Here is a 24,788-nt window from a genome sequence, read left to right on the forward strand (position 1 = left end):
TATTCCCTTTCTTTGGAGAGCATTGGAAGGTATGTAAGGGAGGCCACCTAAGCCCTGCCCTGTCAGTAAGAGTGCTTTTCTCTTAGTCTGGGCCATTTAGCTCTTTAAGTTAGGGTACATTGCTTAAGGGCCCTGGCCACAGGCTGTACCCCTCATCCCAACTAGCGAAGGTGCCAAAACATGCCACTGATACAAACAAGGCCTCAGATATAGAGGAGCCAGATTGATAAAACCTCTCTCCAGCCAGAGAGGTACCTTTAAGTCCTGCTGAGTGTAGATTCATAACAACATTTTTGTATATGGACAAACTTTTAAAAATTATTTTTTGTTTTTTTTTTAAACGTTTGTCTTATTCCTGAAATTATTCTATGGCTGATTTTAACAAGTGAGCATTTCTAAGGTCTTTCAGTCGTTTCGACTGACTGAAATTTCATGTTGCTTATAGTGCTGCTTTGAAGTTACAGCATTTTTCAAGTAGGGTCCAAGCCCTTCTTAATCATGCTTACAATATCTGAGTTTTATAATCTTATATTTGAAAACAAAATAGCATCCTAGAGAATTAGCTTGCTTTCTTCACATCAACCTTCTGAGGTAGATACTATTGTTTTCATAAGAAAATTGAAGCTCAGAGAGGTTAAGTAATTTACCTAAAGTCATTCAGCAATAAGTGAGTGGAGCCAAGGTTTGAGTCCAGACAGTCCTGTTCCAAAGTTGATGTTCTTAAACCACTTCAGTATACTGTCCTTCAGCGTCTACATGGCCGTTCGTGGTTGGTGTATTGGTGCTCATATACCTTAAGGTATTTGGGAAATTTTAGAATTATATTCAACATTAACTGAAAGAGTCTGGCCTTATAAAATCTAGTATGATATTAGAATACAAAGGTGGATTTTTTGTAAAAACTACCTATTGTGTCAGAGCCACTCACATCTCAGAAACCTTGGGTTGATTATCACTTTTCTAGATGCTGGATCACAGTTTGGTGCCCATGTTTGACCATGTTTGAATGGCTAGAATATCTTCCTTTGTATTGCCTGTAAACTAAGCGTTTCTCCCTGGAGACCCCAAATGTGATCACTTTAAACCCCGTTTGTCTTGGCCCATCACATTTAGGGTGAAGAGATTGTATCCCAGAATTCCCAGGAAAGCACAGCAGATGAGAGTGAAGATGACACATCATCTCAGGTCTCCAAGAACAAAGCAACAAAGGTATCTCTGCATAAGGCAGCAGAGTGTGGCACTGATGTTGCATTTTCTTAATTTTGAGTTAGTAAAGAGTGCAAAAGTTTCTGTTTCTGTTTATACTCAAAGACTTCTACACCTATCTCCATTCCCCCCAAAAAGGCTTCTGTGCTTATGAGTTCTGTGGGGAATAGGAAGAAGTCCTCACAATCTTAAAATCACTCTTGAGTATCTCAAGTTGTGGCATGTGTTATAGAGTTGCAAATTCCCTTCCATTATAACCTATTTTCCCTGAATTCATGTCTGAAATCATTTTAGAGGAGAGAAAAGAAGGTCAGAATGTTCTCTGAGTATTGAGACGAATGAGTTAAACCATTTAAACATTGCTTTACTATATAAAATAGAAATGTGAATACATTTGGTGAAAGCACAAAATCAAAAGCTACCACTACTGAGAACAAAATAAGGAGAGAGGTCCTTATTCTTTTCTGGGCTACTGCAGATACTTTTAAAACTTTAAGGAGCCTGGCTGGGCGTGGCTCAGCGGTTGAGCATCGACCTAGGATCCAGGAGATTACGGTTCGATTCCCAGTCAGGGTACATGCCCAGGTTGCAGGCTTGATCCCCAGTCAGGGGCATGCAAGAGGCAGCTGATCAGTGACTATCATCATTGATGTTTCTCTCTCTCTCCCTCTCCCTTCCTCTCTCTGAAATCAATAAAGACATACTTAGAAATGTACAAACAAAAAAAACTTTAAGGAAAGCTAGAGAAAAATATATGTGTTTTCAACATTTTGGTACAATTCAGCTGAGTTACGGACACCAAGAAACTCAGATTTAAGAACCTCTGCTGTGGAGCCTCTCTTTAATGAGATTTGAGGCTGCTGCAGAAATATCATCTATTATAAAAAATTATATTGTCCTCTGAATAGTACACCTCTCTACCTTTTTCTCATAAAAAAAAAACCTGACACAGACAATATCTTGTTAGTTCGATACTTTCTTCTAACCTCCCTCCCAGATTAGAGTTGCAGGCCAGAGAGAATTTGATGCTGGATTCCTGTTGATATACAGCAGAATTTTTCATTTTAACAGACATTTCATTCTATAGTAAATGCCCACTGTGTTCCTATGTCACATACGTGCAGTAGAGCAGGAGGACCATGGCTTATTTTTAAATTATGCTAATTTGGTTGTTGCAGAATGGCATAAATCAGCTTCAAATGGTGTTCCTCCATGGTCTTGGCTTAGAGGTTATGGTAAAAAATGAGGGAGACTCATTTTTCAAATGAATGGTTTAAAACCTATTATTTGTTGTAAATTGATACACTGCAATTTTAAATCCTGTGAGAGCAGTATTGTAATTCACAGGGTCACCCAGATAAATGCTTAAAGGATAAGTATTTAATTATCCTTTGCCCCTTAGGGTGGTGAAGAAGATGAAGCAAGTGATGGAGAAAAGGAGCAAGATAGTGATGAGACTGATGACGACTCTGATTAGACCACAGAAAGACTGATGCCTCCTCATCTCTGCCAGCCTCAGCATTTTGTGTTCAGAATTTGAAATCTGCTGTCTAGCTTTCTCACCAGAAACATCCTATTTTGTCCTTAAAGTGGGGGCTTTATTGAATCAACTTAAGAGTGAATTTTATAGATCGTCTATCATCACCCTGGCTCAGGATTCCAGTGTAGCATTACTTACCAGTCTGGGTAAACATGGCAGTGCTCTGCTGCAGAGTAGCCATGATTCTGGGCTTTGGGAGCTAGTTTTGGATTTATTTTAGAATTTTGGTTTGTACCAATGTTACAAATAAATTGTTTTAAGTTCTGCTTCAGATACTTCTTTTCCACTTTCTGGATTTCCTTCAGTAGACAAGGATTAGATGAAATTGAATTGGGTTTTCAGTAGAGAAATAATGACCCCTGGTGCCAGCATCAGTTCTACCAACTAAAATCATGTTTCCTGTTGTAAGGACTATCTTTCTTTGAGATGAGAAGATCTTTGTGTTCTTTTTAGAGGAGTGATGAATTTCTTGTCAGTGTTTAAAGAAAGTGAAAAGGAATATTTGACTGCTTTCAAAAAAATTTTGGTTGTCATGTAGATATGAGACAAAGGGGGAAAAGGCATCATCAAACTCTTGTCGATTTTGTATATGTAATGTTTATTTTCACATTATTCTGAGTTATACCTGTAATCTAGTTACAACTATGTACAAAATTACTTGTAGTTTATTAGAAATATAGCATTAGGAATGCACTTCAGCTAAAATGGGAAGTCTCACGTCTTCAGCCAGAAAGCCCAGTTTCAGTGCTGCTACCAAGTTCTTTCTTCCTGGGCTATAAATATTGCTTAATATTTGTTAATTTTTTTGGTACTTTCTTATAATATTTGTTAATATTTCTATCCACTTTTGTCTTCTCCAGTGGTATTAGGATGTGGCAGATTAGGTTTTTTTGTTGTTTTGGTGGAGGAGGTTTTTCTTTTTTTAAAATTAATCCTTGACCCACATATAGATTTTTGACCACCTTCATCCTCACTTATATAAAAACTGATGTCTCCTTCCTTTACACCCCTTGATTTCCCCAGTTCATTGCGGTATTAGATGTTTAAGTGAGTTCACACTAGGCTTGTTTATATGGTTTGTTTAATGGTTCTTTATCACATGTACATGTCAATGTTAATTTGACTCTTTTAAATGGTTGTTCAACATTACAATGGAAATTTTTCTCCCTTGCTCTGCCACTGGCCCTTTTTTGGAGGGGAAGGGAAGAAAGGGACTCCTGAATTTTCACTGCTTGACAGAAAAGCAAGATAGTTGGGGCAATGTCAGTTTCCTTTACATCGATGGGTTTCTGCAAGCTTCAGGCAGATAGCAAAGGGCATGGTGTAAGGAACGGGAATCAGATGGGGACCCTTTACTTGGAGTGTTGCAAGGCAAAGGTACACTTCTTGTACGTTGCATACAGCAAGAGGATAGAGCGCAGCATCTGTTTGCACATGGTCACTGTCATCTGAATCTGAGGTTCCTTAAGTCCAGTGGGCCACTGGTGCTCCCGGCTGATGATTTTGCAAAAGGCTGACTTGTCTGAAACTCTGAAGGTCCCAGTCCACTTTGGAGGCTGAGCCGTGATGACCCTGCCAAAGACTGAATCCACTCCACTGAGACGGACAGGCTGGGGCTTCCTGACCAGCCCTTTCTTGTTGTTTATGGTTCGGAGCTCTGATGTGTGGCAGGGTAACGTGGGACTCACCCCAGGTTCCAGCAATGGGCTGTCTAGGACTAGAGTGACTTCTTGAAAGCACAGCTGCACTTCAAGGTCAGAAGGGGTGTGTGGGAAGCAGGGGGAAGCCCTAAAGGGGTGCTTGGAAGAAGGTGTAGGTGTTGTATGCCGCAGCCATTGGAAGCTCTCATCCAGTGGGGTCCATGGTGACCAGAGCTGGTATCCTGCCATTGATAGTTCTAAAGGAAAGGAATCAGAACATGGAATTTCCCTAGCATGGTTTTGGTGAGGGCATGGCCGTTCAAATTCACATCTTTTTGTCTCACATTAACTTGAACTTACTCTAGTTCCCATGAACAGATTCCAATAGATGTTAGGATACTAGTATCTCTATAAAGGGTAGTAAGGGATGGTAACAAGTATTGAATCTGTCAAGTGCTATGTGTACTAAAATTTTATTAAACCTTATCACAAGTCTCTGAAGGTAGGTTTTAACCCATTTTACAGATGAGGAAATACAGGGGTGGGCAGAAATAAGTTAATAATAAATAATACAATAATTAATAAATAAGAATACAAGAATAAACTTTTCATGTACTCACAACTGTAAAACTACCTTTGCCCACTCCTGTAGATTAATTCTAAATGGAGCATCCCACTTCACCATTAGGACCTGTGCTGTGTTGATAACTGCAAAAGACAGAATCTATACCTCTGAGGTTGCAGAGGTGCTGGCACTTCATGATGAGACATTAATTGTGGTTAGAAGCTCAGAAAGGCCACATCTTACCAGATATCTGGGAATCTGAATCCCATGTACTTTATACCAGTGGTTATCAAAGTATGATCCCAGGACTAGTACCTTCAGCATCACCTGGGAACATGGTAGAAATGCAAATATTTGGACCCCACATCATACCTATAGAATCAGAAACTGGGGGTAGGGCCTTGCAATTTGTGCTTAAGCAAACCCTCTGGGGATTCTGATGTACTTACAGTTTGAGAATTTACACTGTTCCTTTTAAGGAACTTCAGCTTTCATAATTCCTAATTATGAAGACAGTCTCCTCTTGGCCCTAAAAACCTGTTTTCTGACACAAGGGAGCCATTCTTTCAGAACCCTGAGCTACTTAATTTAAGTTCCATCTCAGAGAAATTACACCAGGCTGGGAGGAAAAAGTTTTCAAAGACCAGTCTAAAAATTTCTAAAGATTTTCCTGGTTCTTCTAGGTGTGTTTTGTTTTCTTATCTATGGGAGCCCCACTGTGTAAGAACTTTATTTTTCTGAAGATAAAGGGCTGGGAGGATGTTGCTGACTCAAAATGTATCTGAGTAGAATTTAGGTTTTCCGTCAATCTATCTTAAAATTCTCCTGAATTCAGGAGAAGCTAACATTTTTTTTTCCATCATGCACTATTATGTTAAAGGACATAGCAGATCCCTTTTCTTTTTAGCCAAGTGTATTTCTCTGTCCCTTCTCCCACAAAAGGGAACAGCCACAGATTTTATTCCATATAGTAATGCTGTGAAAAGTTGACACCACCATAGTTTGTGAGACAGTAAAGTTCATTTTGTAACAGGAATTGGTGACATTTCAAACCAGAAGACCTGCCCCAACAATGGTTAGTTTAGAGGTTTGTTGATTTCCTCCAACTGTTGTGTTACTCCTGACCTATGCACATCCTTTTACATACTGTGTTCAAATGTCTGGGCTGCTTTAGGATGAGAAACTGACTCCCAGGAGATGCTTATCTATTCCAAACAGCTTCTGATCCTTGAGATCATGATCCTGAGAGCATACATCCAAGATCAGTGCTACTCTGGTACACTACCATGGCAAGGAGGGGTGGAGGGTGTTAACATCTCTGAACATGACCCAAAAAAGTATTTCATCCCAGCATCCTTTTCCTGACTCACCTAAAAGCAAAAAGGTTCAGAGGTGTTTAAAAAAAAAAAAGGCTTTGTCAGATATCCAGTCTAAGTATTCTGCAGAACCAACATGGGATGAAAAGGGCTTCTGGCCCTAGGTCTTTCCACCACTTTGACGCTAGGTTTACATAAAGATGGTTCACCAACCCCCACCCCTACCCGCACCCCCACCCGCACCCCCACCCCCACTGACCGGAACTCACCGTCATCCACTCCAAGAGGGACTGAACCAGGAAGTCTGTTCAAGCTGCTCTAATAACTCCCAGAGAGGGAACACCTTGTTCTGGCCAAAAAGGTTTCCCCTTCATACCATTCCTCCGGTTCCAAAGAACCGGGTCCCCCAATGTCCCCACCTGGGAAAGAGGAAGGCAACGTCAAAGTGCCGCTGAGGTCCTTGTAAACTGCGATCCCAAGGGACTGGAGCTGCCCGTTGTTGGGGGAGCTTCCATCCCAGCCGGAAAAAGCGGCTTGTCCCCCGGAGGTCCCTACCCCGGGGCCTGGGTGAGACAGCTCTGGCTGAGGAGGCGGAGGTGGCGGTGGGAGCCTAGGCCGGTCCCACCATCTGAGCTGGGGGCTCACCTGCTGAACTCCACAGCCATACGCTCCAGAGTGGCGGCTGCTGTTCCTGGGTCGCATCTTTCCTCCACCGGGCGCCTAGCAACGGCCTTTGTGACCCAGGACCGCGGGGTGAGTGATCCCCAGCCATGCGTGGGGGCGGGGAGGCTTGAACACCCTGCCCCCACCCCACCCCTGGCTGGGGGGGTGTCTGGGATGGACTCCCCACTGCCACCTCCTTGGAATGCCAGGTTCAAGAATCAGCCTTCAGGAGTACAGGTTCGAATCCTGCCTCCTATTCCGTCTCCCACCTCCCTATTCCGTCTCCCACCTCCCTATTCCGTGTCCCACCTCCCTACTTGCCACACGGCTGCTTCTTTGATCTAGTTGCAGAGCACAGGCACGCCCACTTCAAAGGGTGTAGTCAGGCACGTGCATAAAAATCCCGGACCTGTAATTAGTATTAAAAGTCTTTATTAACAACCCCTGCTTCGTAGGTGTTAAGGCAGTTCTGAACACCCAGAGTTCTGTTTTGTCGCTGCATTGGAATGATCCCAATGCAAGGACACAGAATTTATAAATGCTCCCCTATCAAGAGCAAGAAGAAAGATACATGTCTTTTTCCCTTGACTTCCTGACTGAAAACCTTTCTCTGCCTTCTATTAGACCTCAGAAAGATGATGCTGTCCCATTCTCACAAAGCTGAAAAACTGACCCTTTCATCATAGTGAGAGTGATCTGACAACTATGACAGCATCACTCAAACAATTACCCTGGACCACTGAGGGAAGACAGATCTACCCAGATGATTCCTATATCCCTGGTGCCTGGCTATCCCAGTGCCTGGCAGTGTGCAAGAAGTATTTGCAGGAGGAATTAACTAATGGCCCATCTGCCCTTCTCTTAAACACCGAGAAGTTGCCCTTGCACTTTGGGAACTGCAGAACACAGCACAAGTAAGAGCCATCACCTTTTATCTGGCTCTTTGGGTGAAGCTGAAGTGGGGAGACTGGGGACCTGGGGCGGATTTAGGCTGAGATCCTGGTTTTGGAAGGCCAGATAGTCTTGAGGAGCTTGTCAAGAATTGTCAGATGCCATGTGTGCGTGTGTGTCCCTGTGGAAGGAGAGCTAAGTGGAGTTTAGAAGAGGAGTCAAAATGCAGAAGGGCAGAGAATGATGACTCTTAGAAGAGACTAAAATGACTTTAGCCCGGCCGGGCATGGCTCAGCGGTTGAGCGTTGACCTAGGATCCAGGCAATCAGAGTTCGATTTCCGGTCAGGGCACATGCCTGGGTTGCGGGCTCAATCAATGACTCTCTCATCATTGACGTTTCTATCTCTCTCCCTCCCCTCCTGTCCTCTCTCTGAAATCAATAAAGATATATATTTTTAAAAATAATAATAAAAAAAATAAAATGACTAAATTACAAAACTTTTTTCAGTTTTTAATTTTCCTCTTATTTTAAAAGCAAAAAAAAAAAAAAAAAGTTTTCATTGCACAGTTGTGTTTTTTAAATGAAAGTCTCCAAAGCAAAATTGTAAGGTTAAAAGTTGTTGGATAGAGAGCTTCATGCTGTTATGACAATCTACACCACAATCCCCTGTGCAGTCTGCCCAGCTCTAAGGGGTGTACTCTTAGAGGTACCATTTGCCATCACCACTGAGTCTGTTACTCCATCCAGCTCTATGGCTACCATGCACATACGGAAAACCTGAATTTCCCATACTGCATATTACTGATGTCCTACATCATCAACTTGGTCTGTTTCGTGCAGCACTCAACATTCTGGTGGCACTCTGGGGATTTTCATGGCAATAACCACATTCACTCTGCTGAAAGCTGATTTAATACTTTCAAAGCAGCCAGCAACATCACCGTTTGCATGTGCCATATCCATAGCTGTGCAAATGAGCCTACTGCACATGACTGTAAAGGAGGCTCAAATAATCATACTTAATGCAACTGACACACTTCAAGAATTTTATTCCAGGCCTGGCCGGCATGGCTCAGTGGTTGAGCATCAACCTATGATCCAGGAGATCAAGGTTCGATTCCTGGTCAGGGCACATGCCTGGGTTGCAGGCTCCATCCCCAGTGGGGGGAGTGCAGGAGGCAGCCGAACAGTGACTCTCATCATTGATGTTTCTTTCTCTCTCTCCCTCTCCCTTCCTCTCTCTGAAATCAATAAAAACATATTTTTTAAAAAAGAATTTGATTCCACAATTATTATTATAATATCTGGAGTCATTGACAAGATCCCCAAGTTCCATGAAGCACATGATAGACTCAAAGAGAAGACAGGGACCTGGCTCTCCTCTGCTGAGGCTATCTGCACAGCTATGGATATGGCACATTGCCAAGCACTCCTTGTTTCACCAACAGCATTACCAATGGGCTCGCCTCTGCAGCCCTGCATCACTCATCTGAAGAATTATGCTGGCAAATCTATAGCCCAAGGACTGACAGCAAACTCCATGAGGCATTTAGGAAAAATCTCCAGAAGCCTGGAGGAACATTCTTCACTCCAGGACAGTACCATATCCTTGAATTGTTTGGAATTACAGGAGAGATCCTGGAACAGGTGTTTAGGAAGTTAAGCAAAAAGAGAAGAACTGAGCCTGACTGGTCTGTGGAAGACCATTAATAATTTTTTATTTTATTTTATTTTCATTAATCATTTTTTAAATTGTTGTACAGATAGGTACTAATTTCGTGCTTTCTGCAAAAACAGAAAATGGAAAAAAAATTGTGAATACATGCTTTGTGAAGAGTTAAGCACTGTGCTTAATGTTTTATCTTTTCTCATAACCCTCCCAACAATTTTAACCCATCCACGTTGTTATTCTTGTGTCACACATGAAGAAGCCAATGCTCAGGGGGATGAAGTGACTCCTCTATGGTAGATTTATGATTTAAAAGAAATTAAACTAAGGTGCCCTGCAGATCTGACTTCTCTGACACACGTGAGCAAAATACTTCAACAGCATCACTTGGGAAGCAGGATCCTGAATGCCAGAGGAGCCTTCTGGATTCTTGGGGTTTGATATTTAGGGTCAATATTTGTTCTTTTAGAAATCATTTATATGACGAAATAGGAGAACTCAGGCTAAACTGTGTTTCAGATTGATGTTGGAGTCTAGAATCAGCTGGTGAAGTTCCGCCACTTAATTGGCTGTGTGACCTTGAACTTCAGTGTTCTCCTGTAAAATAAGAAACCTCTTCATGATTTCCTTCCACAAGGTTTGTGAAGAAGGTCCAGTGAAATCATAGCTATAAAAGCAGCTTTATAGCTTGTCAAATCTCCTGAGTAAGGGACTGTTCGTCATGGCTTCTCCCCAGCTACTGCTAGAGGACTGTTCACTTTTTTTTTTTTAACAAAAGCCAAGTTTATTCGTTTCTTGCATTTGAAGTACTCCCGGATGACATCCTTTGCCTGAGACCCTTTGCCATAGTCCTTAACTACCGCTCAACCGCCACCAGCCACTTTAGGGGGTTTTCCCTGTCTGTGGATTTGCCAGGGGCCTACCCATCCCCCTAGTTTCCTGTAGTCGTCAACCTTAAATAGGGTGAGTGGGTGTTCAGCACGAAAAGGGCCTCCACCCGCTTCAAGTACGTAGGCTCATCGCAGTTGCCTGTTAGCAAGCAAGGGTGGGCCCGGCGCTTGCCCGAGGCTTTGGCAGCCTCGGGATTCCGCGCTGGGCCGTCGTGGATGGGGGCGGTCTCCTGCGCGTCTGGGAGAGCGGTCTGGACGCCCCGACCCCTCCAGCCGCGATGCCTTCCTCGGCCACGCGGGGGGCGTGCGTAGAGCCACGCAGGCCTCCACCTCCGCGAACTCCGCGGTGCCTGGGAAAGAGGCAACCACCTTTTTAAAGTAAAAGGCATTTACCGCACAAATCGGATTGCAAGGATTCCCTTAAACAGAAAATAAAATTGTTTGTGCAGGTAATTCCACTACCTGAACAAACCAGATATTAACATTTTTGGTATATCCTTCTTGTTCTCAGCCACAATTTTTACATAGTTTCAATGAAATAGTTGTATTTTGTGTTTTCCTTCCATTTATCATGTGCTATGTTGCCTTAGTGTTCATAATTAGCGTTTAAAAGACTGCATGATATTGCCGTAAATGACTATACCTTTGCTTAGCCATTCCCGACTGTGGAGATTTAGTTGTCTTTGTGTTTGTTTTTTAATAGATAATGCTACAAAGAGTACCTTTGTGCTTAAAGTGATTTTTCTTTTTCAGTGATTTTCTTAATGAATTTAGATCAATTTTTTATTTTTTACAACTCTATTACTTGGTCATACCACCCTAAATGCGCCCAATCTTGTCATTAAGTTACAGATTTCCTTCTGAAGGGACTTGTGTCAGTTTGCAGTATCACCGGCTATTTGAGAACCTATCAATTTCCCCTCACTGGGTATTATCCATCACCGGTATTATTGTTAAAAAAACATAATATTTTGTTCATTTGATAAATGTAAGGTGGAACATCATGCTGTGTTGTTGAAAGGCATTTTTAAAATGACTTGCGTTTAATGTGGTTTATCGGTTCTGCCCAACTTATTGCTGGCAGAGACCGTGAGCCAAGCCCGGAGCAGCTGAGAGAGTGTGTGGGCGACGCCGGCCCAAGCTCTCCGCAACCCCCAGTGGCCGCTATTGCGGCGGGTTGAGAGCTCTTAGCGCCTGCGCACTCCACTTCCCCCGTCGAAGTTGACGCGACAGTTTTCAAGGGGGTGGGAGCAGAGCCAAAGCGCAGGAGAGATGTGACGTCGCGCACGCGCACCACAATGCCAGCGGATTCCCGGGTGCCGAGGGACGGGTGTGGGCTGGCGGCGCAGGCGCACAGGCGTCCGGGAGGATCTGGGCGCCTGCGCAGCCGTGTCTTCCTTAGACGGCAGCCATGGCCGGACAAGAGGATCCGGTGCAGCGGGAAATTCACCAGGACTGGGCGAACCGAGAGTACATTGAAGTCATCACCAGCAGCATCAAGAAAATCGCGGACTTTCTCAACTCGTTCGGTCAGCGGGCGAGCAGCGGGAGGCGGGGTGGAGGGAGGAGGCCTCGGAGGCAGTTTAGCCGGGGCGCTGATGAGCTTCGAATTTGCTCTCTCCGGGAGACCTCGACTCTTGCTGCTTTTCTCTTCCTCCTTTAGGCCCCACCTTCCTCCTTGCTCCCTGACTCTCGGGCTCCACTGGGCAGTCCCTGTAGGGTTATCCTGCTCCACGCTGAGCTCATCGGCCTTATTGCCTTCACTCCGGACCCATTAACAAGTCCTTCTTCAGACACGTCAGGCATCCCATCCACTCTCTGCGTCTTCTCTTCAGTAGTCTCCCTGCTTCCTTTGCGCTCCGCTTCCCTTCCAGTTCCCACATAACACTTAGGGCACCTTCCAGAATATAGCCGTGGCCGTGTCGCTGCCCTGTGTAAAGACCCCTGACGGTTCCCCATCTCCTTCAGGATCGAGTTGAAACCCTTCAGCGCCATGCCTTTTACTCGCCCCGTCAGCCTTCTCTTTCCCATCCCTTCCTGTCTTCCGTGTTTGCTGTGCTGAGAGTAGTAGGAGATGAGATCAGAGGTAAGGTCCAGATCGCGTAAAGCCATGGCAGTCTTCTCTGTATTGTTACTATCTAGCTGGCAGTAGGTATTTTGTCTGCTTCTAGCAAAATCTTTCCTAGGCATGGCCTGCACATGACAGTGTTTGTTCTGCATCCTTCTGGACAGCAAACCCGTAACAGAGACTCCCATCCCTTGTTCTTCAAGTGTTTAAGTGAACCGAACCCTGGGTAGACTTAGTAATCACAAGGTGTAGGGATGACATCTAGTGATCTTTTCAAACTCGTGTGCTTCTGTTTCACTAACTCAGCAACATTAAACAATTAAGATTAAGTAGGGGAAACGATCTATAAAAAAAGACTTTAAAATGTATTATTTTCTAGCGAGAGGACTGATGAGTTCTAAGCACAGAACATGAATTTTGTCAGAAAGCATCAGCAAAAGAAATTAGTTCTCAGTGCAGGACTCTCTCAGGCACTGTGAAGGACACAGAATAAGAACCATTTCCTGAGTCAAAAGAATTTTTATATTGAAGATGAAACAATAACCTAAGAACAAAGCAGAACATTGTTTTGTATTAATATATTTACATACAAGGTGTATAGGACTATAAGCTTGATGGATGTGTCTTGATATAGTAGATTTCCTCACTTACCAGGGACTGGGGGTGAAGGTAATATTATTGAGTGAATAGTATAACTATATATGTCAATAAATGCATATTCACACACATAACTTGCTATTAGAGGTTGCAGTAGAAAATGGTATCAAATCCTAGATCTCAAGTATCCTGAAATTTCTTGAAGACTGAATGAAGGAACATGGTTTAGTGAAAGATAAGTGGGTTTGGAGACAGGACACAGAAGTTCAGAGAGGCTAGACTAATTGATTTTAACAAACTGAAAATATTTGAGAAATACATAGCTAGTCTGAGTTTTCTCAGGGACATTTTTTAAAAAACGTGCAAAGTCTTTCAATGTTAGTTCTTATAACTGGGTTCTTCTGCTTTCCTAATGATTATGGGGTTCTTCCCAGCATTCTTTACTCATAACATTTCCTCAAAAGAAGGACCAGATAAGAGAAACCAAAATATTGCATGCTAGGGTAAAGATGGAATGATGACAAGATCATAGCTTTGACTTAGTCTGGAAAGGCAGTGGAAAATAGTTGGAAAAGCCACTGACATTGGAGAGTTTTGACTTTAAAAAGTAGAATTAAACCCTAGCCGGTTTGGCTCAGTGGTTAGAGCGTCAGCCTGAGGACTGAAGGGTCTCAGGTTCGATTCTGGCCAAGGGCATGTACCTCGGTTGCAGTCTTGATCCTGGCCCCAGTCCAGGCTCATGGAGGCAACCAATTGATGTGTCTCTCTTACATCGATGTTGCTCCTTCTCGCTCTCCCTTCCACTATCTCTGAAAAAGAAATAGAAAAAAATATCCTTAGGTGAGGATTTAAAAAAAAAAGAATTAAAAAACTTTATTCATCCACTAGGTGTTAATATCTCATATGTACACACATAATATCCAAGCAAAGTATTAAGAATGTCAGTTCAATCAGTCAAACCGGGACTGTTTTTCAAAATGTAAAAGTAATCTAGCATCTCAGTCCCCCAAATTGGGATTTGGTAATGCAATATCTTCATTTTTGAGCACTGAATTATGTTAATAAACTTTTTGTTGTTGTTATCCTCACTTGAGGATATTTTTTCCTCAGGATGCTTTTTCAGAGAGAGTGTAAGGGAGGGAAACAGGAGGAGAGAGAAAGAGTGAAACATCCGTGGGAGAGAGACACATCTACTAGTTGCCTCCCACACTCCCCCAGAGGGGGTGGGGGACAAGCCCACAACCTTTCAGTGTGTGTGCGGAAGCTCTAACCATAGAGCCACACAGTCCAGGACTATATTAATAAACTTTAATTCACATTTATCTTTGACATAAGTCTTCTTGACATCATAGCCACTAAATTTATATAGAGGGTGAGTCTTGCAACTGACTGGAAATTGAAGAGTTTGAGCTTAGTATTTGCAGAGGAGAAATGTGTTTTTTCTTGTTTTATTAGCAAAGAAATACCTGCTCTGAGATTTTAAAAAATATTTGTGAGTCATTTTGTGATTAGATAGAGAATAAAGACTTTTCTTTTTATTCAAGATTTCCAACAAGTCTTAGGCTGAGGAAATACACACACAGCATTCCAATCTCTTAAGAGCCAGAAGAAACGGCTTCCCTTAGCTTAGGCTGTTATTCTCCCATAAATAATGACAGTGGCCTGATGTTTGGAGTAATTACTAGGTGTTTTTTGAAAATTTTAGAAAGTGAATTTAGTCCTTTGAAGAAAAGAATGTTAATTACAAGTAAGAACAGAATCATGAAGCAAGATTAAAAGTTAAAGCAGTCTGACTTATCAGGTATAAAGCTGGTAAAGACTGGCAGTATCATGATACAAGACTTTAGACAAAGACCAACAGGCTGAGAAACTGGATAAATCATAAGAATATGTTTGAGTATATTGTCTTGGCATTGGATGACTCTGGATGAGTGTGTATGGGATGTATTTTTCCATTCTAAGCCCTTAGCATAACTTCTTAGTTCTGATGTATACCTGTGGGGCTTGTATTGAGTTTATGATAATATGATTTGGTGGTGCGGAGATTTAATAGGTGTTTACTTTGAGGAGGCATCTGGAGCTCTTTGAAAATGGCAGCAGTCCTACAATCCTCACCCTGTCCACAGAGAGTCTGTGTTGGCCATGTGCTTTGGAAAGGGAACTGTTTTTCCAAGATAGGCAATGACTTTCTGAACAGATTTTACTCTGTGATTCCAGCTGGTGAGAGTAGAGTTACAGTTGCTTATAGTTTTCTCTCTCAGCATTGGAGGATCACCTGAACCTGAGAACACACACATCATAAAGCAGTGGTAATATCCTAATGCTAGGCCTATTTTGTACTTGGAATTGAATTTTCTAAAAATAGATTGTCATAGATGATAAAAATATGTTTTTATTGATTTTTTTTTTTTTTAGAGAGAGGAAGGGAGAGGGAGAGAGAGAAACATCGTTTGGCTGCCTCCTGCACGCCCCGCTACTGGGGATCAATCCCACAACCTGGGCATGTGCCCTGACCGGAAATCAAACCAATGACCCCTTGGTGCATGGGTCCATGCTCAACCATGGAGCCACACCAGCCGGGAAGATGATAGTTTTTTATTTTTTGTTTCTCAAGCTAATATGTGCAGAGAAGTGTAACAAAAAATAGAGAATGTGACTTTTAAAATCTCAGTTTTTATACTTTGCCAACAGATATATCATGCCTGTTGTGACCCAGCTATGTGTCAGATGCTATGGAAAGGGAAAACTAAGAATAAATGGACATGGTAGCCACTCCTAAGAAATTTAGAATTTTGTTGGAGAAATAAGACTTACCTGCAAAAACAGCCCTGGCCAAGTAGCTCAGTTGGTTAGTGCATTGTCCCCAAATGCCAGGGATGTGGGTTCGATCAACGGTCAATTTATAAGTTTTAAATTGTGTGCTGTTCTGAGCAGTGTGATGAAATCTCTTGCTGTTCCGTTCTGTTCTGCCCAGGACATGAATCATCTCCTTTTGTCCAGCCTATCTATGTGTTCTATATACTAACTGCCTGTTAGTCACTTAGTAGCCAGCTAGATTACCAGATCCTGCCCTAGTGTCACAGTCCTTGTATTCAAGTAACCCTTATTTTACTTAATAATGGCCCCAAAGCACTAGAGTAGTGATGCTGGTCAAGCACTAGTAGTAGTAGTATGCCAAAGAGAAGCCATAAAAGTGCTCGTTACATATGGTCAGTTGCCTACCCCTACATCACAGTGCCTACGTTATTGACCTCATTCATCTCATCCCATAGGCATTGTATCTTCTCACAGCATCACAAGAAGGATGAGTACAATAAGATATTTTGAGAGAGAGATACTATATTCACATAACTTATTGTTATAATTGTTCTATTATATTATTAGTTCCTGTTAATCTCTTGCATGCCTAATTTCTAAATTAAACTTGGGATGCACTCCCCATGGTTAAGGGGAGACTACTGTATGCACCATCGGGCACCCTGATGAGGACAGCTGGCATTCATTTAAAGTCTGGTGATAATGTACACATAAATAAATGCACTCTGGTTTCAGATTTGTTCAGCTGCTGAATGCTTTCCCTATGTTTTGTTTGAACCAGTATGTATTTAATGGGATCTGAAATATAACTGAAATTTCTGGAGTTCAACGTTTTATATTTTTCAACAGTGCTTATTCATGTAGGCCAATAGCATCATGTTGCTCTTAGATTCTGATTCATTACCAGATTAACAGAGCTAGAACAGAACAGCCATCCAGGAAGGAACCCCTCCCTCTTACTACCCCACTTCTTCGGATATTTTTGGCTCTTTTTTGTGGGAAATGACAGGTTGCCAGTGATAACATTCATGCTGTTAATGAATAGCATACATGACGTGCCTTTGCTCTTCAGAAAACCACACTGAAAGACATTGGTTCTATTGGGCAGTTGTGGCAGCGTATCCAGTAAAAGGAGGGCACTGAGGTGCTTCTGCTCAAGCTAGACCTGGTAATTGGAAGCAGCAGTATTAGCAGATAAAAGGACAAGATTGAAAAGAATGAAGAGCCCTGGCCAGTGTGGCTCAGTTGGAGTGTCATCCCGTACACCAAAAGGTGGAGGGTTCGATCCCCTATCGGGGCGCATATTGATGTTTCTCTCTTTCTCCCTCTGTGTAAAATGAATTTTTAAAAATTATTTTAAAAATTAAAAAAAGAAGAAGAATGAAGAATGTCCAGAATAGGTAAATCCATACTCTAGAATGCATCCCGACCAGGGATTAAACCCACAACCTCGGTATGTGCCCTAATCAGGAATCAAACCCAGCCAACTGAGCCACCTGGCCAGGGCACTAATAGAGGTTTCTTTTAGAGATTACGAAAGTGTTCTAAAATTAGATTATGGTGATGACTGCACAATTCTGTAAATATTCTAAAAACCATTGAATTATGCATTTTAAGGCAGTGAGACTTAAGGTATATAAATTATATATCAATAAACCTTTTTTTTTTTTTTTTTTTAATCCTCACCAGAGGATATTTTTCCCATTGCTTTTTCAGAGAGAGTTGAAGGGAGAGAGAGAGAGAGAAGAGAAACACTGATGTGAGAGAGACACATTGATTGACTGCTTCCCACATGCACCCCTACCAGGGCTGGGGATTGAGCCTGCAACCGAGGTATGTGCCCTTGGCCAGAATTGAACCTGGGACCCTTCAGTCCATGGGCCGACGCTCTAACCACTGAGAAAAACCAGCCAGGGTGAATAAAGCTGTATTTAAAAAAGAATAATAAAGAGTAGCAGTGAAGATGGATGAGTGGGAAAGGATCTAATATGAAACAAAAAGAAAAAAAATGAACTAGAAAGTGTAATGGTTGGGCTGTAAGCAAATTTTAAGGAATGTGGGGAGTGAATTACGGCCTCAGAGGTTCAGAGGGATGGTAGCAGTGTGCTCTGGGACAGTGTGATGGGGGAGAGTTCCATGTTGGGCAGTGAGGGAACTGGGTTTTGAACTCAGTCACTGTCCTGTCAGTGACTCATGATGGATACTCCGCTTATCTAGGCCTTGGTTTCCCCACTTGTAGAAATAGTGGAGCCCTGACCTGATAGCTCAGTTGGTTAGAGTGTTGTCCCAATATGCCAAAGTTGCTGGTTTGATCCCCCGTCAGGGCACATACAATAATCGACCAGTGAATGCGTAAATAAATGAAACAAGTCAGTGTTTCTCTTTCCCCTCCTCTCCCTCTAAATTCAATAAATAAATAAAATTTTTTAAAAAATTATTCATTACATTTTAAAAAAATTAGTGACTCATACTAGAGTCAATCTTTTGTTCCACTAGTATACCAGAATCTGTCTTTTTTTTTTCTTCAATAAATATCTATGTTCCAGGCAAGACCCTAAAGTTACAAAGATTAGTAAGAGGCAATATCTGCTCTGGCTTGTTTGGCTCAGTGGTTAGAGCATTGGCCCACAGACCAAAGGGCTGAGGGTTTGATTCCTGGTCAAGGGCACATACCTGGGTTGCAGGTTCGATCCCTGGCTCTGGTCTGGGCGCGTGCAGGAAGCAACCAATCAATGTGCCTTTCTCATCAATGTTTCTCTCTCTCTCTTTCTCTTGCCTCCTCTCCCCCTCCTCCCTCCCTTCCCCTCTCTCTAAAAAATCAATGGAAAAAAATATCCTCAGGTGAGAATTTAAAAAAAAAAGAGGAAATACCTGCTTTTGATTAATTCATTCTACCGGGGAAACAGACATGTAAATAAATAATAAATTACAAGAAGTTAAATATCACTTGGGTTTTTTGCATGAATATATACTCGTCATTAAATATTCTTCCAACTGGTAATTTTTAATGGCGTTTTAATAGTCTCTCATAGATCTGTCATACTTTACCAAAGCATTCCTAAGTAATAGTGATGAACATTCTTGTTTGTTAAATCTTTATATAAAGCTAGAAATGATCACCGAAGACCAACTACATAAGTAACTTACAAATTAGAAATTCAACCATAAATGTTTAGGTAAATAACAGAAGAGGGAGAATTATATCCATCTGGCAAAGACCTCTCAGAGTTCAATTTGAACTGAGCCTTGAAGGAGAATGTTTAAATGAGTAAGATTTGGATATGATGAAATGAAAGTTGAGGCAAGATCAGGGTATAGGAAGATTTGTCTCAAAATGGGGGCTGAAGTCCTTTTGCATAACAGCAAGAAAGGGAAGAGATGAAAAGGAATGTCGTGAGTTAAGTGTTAAATCATTGAGTGGGAGTACATCTCAGACAGTGGATATTTTAGACTTAAACAGTGAAGATTATTGAGAGATGACTGAACAACAGTATTGGAGGAAGTAGTAGGAAATGATTAGCACGTCTAGAAACCTTTTTCTCCTGTGTGTTGAGAATAGTTGTGGAAAGAGTAGTCAAGTAGTTTCTGTTAGAGAAGTTTGCAGAAGAAACGGTTATTTTAGGGAAAATCTAAGTTTCGTTTTGGGTGAGGTGGTGAAAGAAGATTGGAAAAGGTAGAATAGGAATGTTGTAGATGGAATGTGGGCTTCTCAAGATATTTGATGTTCATGTTTTCTCTGATTGTGAAAAGCACAGATATTGAAACATTAAGAACCCTCCTAGAGCAACAAGTGATGTGGCTTCCATTAGCTTAGAGACACTGACACCTTCCTGTTTCCTCATAGTCTCTGCTGCTTCCTTGGCCTCTGCTTTTTCTCCCTATTGAGATTATTTTCTCCCTCTTGTCCTTTTTCCTTTCTTGAAACTCTTAGTTTGCCTAATAGCAAATGGTCATCTGTACAGCCTTGGTTTCCTATTGCTCCCATAACAAATTACCACAAATGTATCGGCTTAAACCACATAAATTTATTATTTTACAGCTGTGTAGATCAAAAGTCTAATACTGGCTCACTGGGCTGAAATCATGATGTTGGTAGGGTGCCTTCCTTTCTGGAGGCTCTAGGAGAGGATTTGATTTCTTGCTTATTGGGTTGTTGGCAGACTGGCTGCCAGCCGAGAGCCGTTCCCAGCTTCTAAAGATCACTTGCATCCCTTGGCTCATGGCCCCTTCCTCCATCTTCAAACCAGCAATGAATGAATGGCAAGTTGAGTCCCTCTCCCACTTCAGATATCTTCTGTCTTTCCTCTACCTCTCTTATCTACATTTATAGGCTTGTGATTAGATTGAGCTCATCTAGACAATCCAGGATCTCAAGGTTCTTAACCTTAATCATACCTACAAATTCTCCTGTGTCATACAGGATACATATTCACAGGTTCCAGGGATTAGGATGTGGACATCTTTGGGGGCCATATTCTCTGCCTACCACATTTGGTAGAAAGTTAAACAGATCCACCCTAAGCGGTTGTGATCCTAAATACTTCTCACCTTGTCTTCTTCACTCCCCTGCTTTGCCCACCCTCTCCCATTTGTACTCTACATGATATGATATATCACTCCTCTTCTTCAGCTTAAATGGGGGTGTGTGTGTGTGTGTGTGTGTGTGTTTATGTCTGGAATGACATTAATCCTGAACATCAGTCTCCTTTTCCCAGATATGTCTTGTCGTTCAAGACTCGCAACACTAAATGAGAAATTGACAGCCCTTGAACGGAGAATAGAGTACATTGAAGCACGGGTGAGTATGATGGCTCAGATGCTTCCTCATGAGGCTAGGCAGTGCTGTGCAAGGGAGAATGCACATTTCTACTTCTTGCTAAAACAAACCTGAAAGCAGAAATAAGCTTAGAGAAGTTAAGTACCTTGCCTAGATTTAAACCAGGTTTCTGAGACTCCAAAGCTGTCTTCTTTTCTACCACTCTCTACTATATAAGATCTAAAATAAGATTTTTTTAGACCTTCTAATCCTTCTGAATTTATCTAATTGTCTGTTTTCCTTCTACAGGTGACAAAAGGTGAGACCCTCACCTAGAACTATGTACCAGGCTGCTGCTGGGAAGTTGCTTTACAGAACACAGGCCTACGTGGGAAAGGACCCAGCAGCCTTCAACTCCTTCATCTCTCCTTAAAGAGCAACAGGGCTTATTCTTGTTTTCCTTTCTTCAAAAATGTGGCCTTTGGGCTTTGCCATGTTCATCTGGCAGTGTGATATGGCATGTGGGAAGAAGTCCAGGGGAACTCTTGAAAACATTAGGCATTTTACCTTTTCAGTAATATTTTGTAGAACTACTTGTCAATGTATTTGAGGCTCCCAGAGCCAAACGCCTGGAACTCTTTGTTAAGGTCCTCCCCACCTCCCTCTCTCTCTCTCTCAGACTTTCCTTACAGCTCTCATTGCCTCTGCATTGATTCCTGGTCTCCTCCCTACATTTATTGGGAGGTAGCAGACAGTCCTGGCTGAGACACTCATGCCCTGGCACGGTGGCTGCTAGAGAATGTTGTTGCTAACCCACCAGTTTTTTGTCCTTCTGGGGAGGTCAAGGCCAGGCCCCCACTTGGCTTAAAGGGACATTTTCAGATTTTTCTTTCTGTCACTTGGGGTGTCTGCCTTTGATATTCCCCTAATAAACTCAACTTTATCTGACTGCTGTGATTGTGGTGGGGAGAGGAGCTAGAGATGGGACTCCTCTATTCCACAGAAATCTGATGTGTGGAATTATTATTTTAACATAAAACTTTCAGGTGTAGCTGCTTGATCAAAACCTAGGTGGCTTATCAGCCCAAGCCCCGTATTTGGACTTTGAGCTGAATAATTTATCCTGGGAACCATTTGGTCATTCAGCAGACATTTGCCAAGTGCTTACTTTGTAGGTATGTTATGCTCCAATAAAAGATACAGCGTTGAATCAGGCGTGATGCTTACAATCTATTGTAATACAAGCGTTCACAATTTAACCACAATCCAGGGTTTTAAAACCAGATTTTATAAGGTGTAAGCCAAATGTCTACTTTTTTAAGCAAATAGTTTAAACAAGAGTCTAAAACTTTTCATTCTAGAATCCAAAGCTTGCTATAAACTTGTGCCAGCCCTCTTCAAATGCTTATGCAGTCACATAGAAGTCATTTAGTACTGCCCTTTTCCTTTTCTCAGCCCTCTCATTGTACCCTGCTAACACTATAGCTCTGTGCGTATGAAGTGTTCTCCAGTTTAGTATCTGCATCCTACGATATATACATGGGCGCTTTTTCTTGTAGTGCACAAGGTGGGTAATCAGTCAATACCAATTGAACTGACTTATAGGCCCAGCCGGCGTGGCTCAGCAGTTGAGCATTGACCGATGATCCAGGAGCTCGAGGTTCGATCTAGGTCAGGACACATGCTCGTGTTGCAGGCTTGATCCCCAACAGGGGGCGTGCAGGATGCAGCCGATCAGTCACTCTCTCATTGATGTTTCTCGCTCTTTCCTCCCTTCCACTCTCTGACATCAATAAAAACATTTTTTTTAAAAAAAAAGGAATTTTACAATGGAGACAGAACTGGCATCATTTGCTTTGCTAAGTGCTGTTTCTTGAACATCTTGTTTGAGCTCGTCTGTAGAGTATTTTTAAGTCTCTTGAGTTCATTACTCATAGTTTCTACCCTACCCAGGATAAAGAATTAAATACTTCTAAAGTTCAAGTTTTAGGTTATCTGGTGCTCTGTAGTCAATTTAACAGATATTTATTGAGTTCCTACTATATGCAAGGACTATAATGTGAGATAATAATAGGGGCAAAAGTGATAATAATCTAAAAGCCAGAAAAGCTCTTCAATGAGATTACATGTGGAAATGCTTGATAAATTTTTTATGGTCCTGTAGATATTAATCGGTCAGTTTGTCAATGTCAAAGTAGTATTTCTAAAAAAGTTAGTGTCCTGAATAATACCTGTTGCTAATGGTAACCTGCTGCTTGTAAAGAAAGCAGCTGGTGACATTTGATATGGGAGACAAGTGAAGCTGTCCTCCTCTCGTAGTAGTAACTCTTTCGTTTTACCTGGCACTTAAAGGTGTCAGTGCTTTTCTGTGTTCTCCCCCCATTTATAAAATGAGGCCCTAGCTCGATCAAGGATATATAGTAATATTGTCTATAATTTATTGAGTGTTACCATGTGCTAGATGTGCTAAGTGCTTTATATACTTTATTTTATTTAAGCGTCAAGCCCTAAGAAGTAGGCATTCTTATCTCCACATAATAGGTTTTTGGTGTGTTTTTTTATTGGAGGGTTTTTTTTTTTAAATTTTTTTATTGATTTTAGAGAGAGAAGAAAGGAGAGGGAGCAAGAGCTAGAAATATCAATGATGAGAGAGAGTCATTGATCGGTTGCCTCGTACACACCCCCACTGGGGATCGAGCTCACAACCCGGGCATGTGCCCCAACCAGGAATCAAACCTCGATCTCCTGGATCATAGGTTGATACTCAATCATTGAGCCATGCTGGCTGGGCTCCACATAATGGGTTTAAAACAAGTTTAGAGAGGCTGAAACTTGTCCAAAGTCACACAATATAAGTGAAGTTGCTGAGATTTGAACCTATACCTACCTGACTCAGACTGCTCTAACCATTCTACTTCTGAAGGTGGTATAACCAGATCTAAAACTTACTTTCTCATCTAGTCCAGAACTGTGTCACTATACTCACATTAGATACTCTTAAGGCTATTACACACCTATATTTGTCTTATATGCCTTCTCACCATCCTTTTGTAAAGAAGGCTTCATGGGTTTTTCTTTCTGTGCCTGGCCAACACTGTTTTCATTGATGTCTACATTGTCTAGTTTCACTTTTCCCAGCTTCCTTTCTCTGAAGGTTTAATAATATGTTGTCTTTTCTGGAAGTCATGGCTAAGGAATTTAATCAACTCCAGTACTTCCTCTAGTTATCTCTGGGTTAGAGATGCATCTGGAGCCAAAAGAAGCTGTTAATATCCTCTTCTGAAAGACCTTATTTGATCAGGCTCCAGAAACTGGGATTTTTGCCTCAAGTCATACACATCTTTGCTCACAGGTCATTGCAGTCTATAAATAGTGTTATGCTAAACCATTTATTTCATTCCCAATGTGTCACTTCTTCAACTTAAGCAGTTAAGAGTTCTGATTATAGGCATACCTCATTTTGTTGCACATCACAAATGTTGCAATTTTTTTATAAATTGAAAACAAGACTTCCCACCAGCAAAAAGATTGTGACTCACTTTATTGTGATACTGGGGTTGGTCTGGAACCAAAATGGCAGTATCTCTGGGGTGTTCCTGTATTAACATTTCCCCTCACTGAGAACAATGGTTAATATTTTACATTTTAACCCATGTTTACTAAGTCATTCTTTTTTTTTAACAACAAAGATGTTGACAGGATAGTTGTTTTGATTTGAACTATTAAGGAGAATGGGTTTCAGAGACATTAAATATACCCAGGTTCTATGAGTCCAAATTGTTTTAATTCATCTCACCATAATGAAAAGTTGGGCAGATTTCTTTTTCTCCTTCATACATTAGACATTGTAGGGAAGTTACCCATATTATGCTTCTCTTTCTTTCCTCATGAAATCCTAATGATTTCTGAAGAAGGAAAATTATGAAGGACTTTTCCTGTTTTCTAATTTGAGTGGGAAATGAACTAAATATGAAAAATCTCTGCTCTCCGTAAGATCCTTCAAAGGAATTTCTTCTTTCCTGTACACTTGGAATTGTTTTCTACCTTGTAATTTGGTTTAATTCACATATTTATTGAAAAAACTAGAGAGTAAGGGGTTTGAACCATTGAGCTATTTGGCATAAATAGATTACAAGTCTCTTGATGATAAAGCAATTTTTAAAAAAAT

The 24,788-nt window shown here is 41.6% G+C and overlaps 3 protein-coding genes across 4 annotated transcripts in view; 2 read left to right on the forward strand and 1 right to left on the reverse strand.

The window, feature by feature from the left end:
- The window catches only part of FANCD2 (FA complementation group D2), a 58,104-nt gene extending 54,751 nt beyond the window's left edge, over nucleotides 1–3,353 (forward strand). The window contains exons 43-44 of the mRNA XM_081159655.1: nucleotides 1,114–1,209; nucleotides 2,609–3,353. Coding sequence (XP_081015781.1) covers nucleotides 1,114–1,209; nucleotides 2,609–2,683 — 171 coding nt within the window. The 3' untranslated portion in view covers nucleotides 2,684–3,353. The remainder of the gene's footprint in view (nucleotides 1–1,113; nucleotides 1,210–2,608) is intronic.
- A 375-nt stretch (nucleotides 3,354–3,728) lies between these two features.
- On the reverse strand, nucleotides 3,729–6,969 carry FANCD2OS (FANCD2 opposite strand). 2 transcript variants are annotated; one of them, XM_081159657.1, is made up of 2 exons: nucleotides 6,913–6,969; nucleotides 3,729–4,643 (listed from the first exon to the last, which is right to left on the reverse strand). In XM_081159657.1, the coding sequence occupies exon 2, from the start codon at nucleotides 4,633–4,635 to the stop codon at nucleotides 4,099–4,101; it is 537 nt and encodes a 178-aa protein (XP_081015783.1). In that variant the 5' UTR covers nucleotides 4,636–4,643; nucleotides 6,913–6,969; the 3' UTR covers nucleotides 3,729–4,098. The 2 variants fall into 2 exon arrangements, with proteins under 2 accessions (XP_081015783.1, XP_081015782.1); XM_081159656.1 differs by lacking the exon at nucleotides 6,913–6,969 and adding an exon at nucleotides 6,537–6,582.
- A 4,636-nt stretch (nucleotides 6,970–11,605) lies between these two features.
- Nucleotides 11,606–21,830, forward strand: BRK1 (BRICK1 subunit of SCAR/WAVE actin nucleating complex). The gene is made up of 3 exons (XM_081160028.1): nucleotides 11,606–11,911; nucleotides 20,580–20,662; nucleotides 20,930–21,830. Exons 1-3 carry the CDS (start codon nucleotides 11,794–11,796, stop codon nucleotides 20,954–20,956), a joined length of 228 nt encoding a protein of 75 aa, XP_081016154.1. The 5' UTR covers nucleotides 11,606–11,793; the 3' UTR covers nucleotides 20,957–21,830.
- Nucleotides 21,831–24,788: the final 2,958 nt, after the last annotated feature.

This window comes from Miniopterus schreibersii, assembly GCF_964146895.1.
Source record: "Miniopterus schreibersii genome assembly, chromosome: 15".
Classification (NCBI taxonomy): domain Eukaryota; kingdom Metazoa; phylum Chordata; class Mammalia; order Chiroptera; family Miniopteridae; genus Miniopterus; species Miniopterus schreibersii.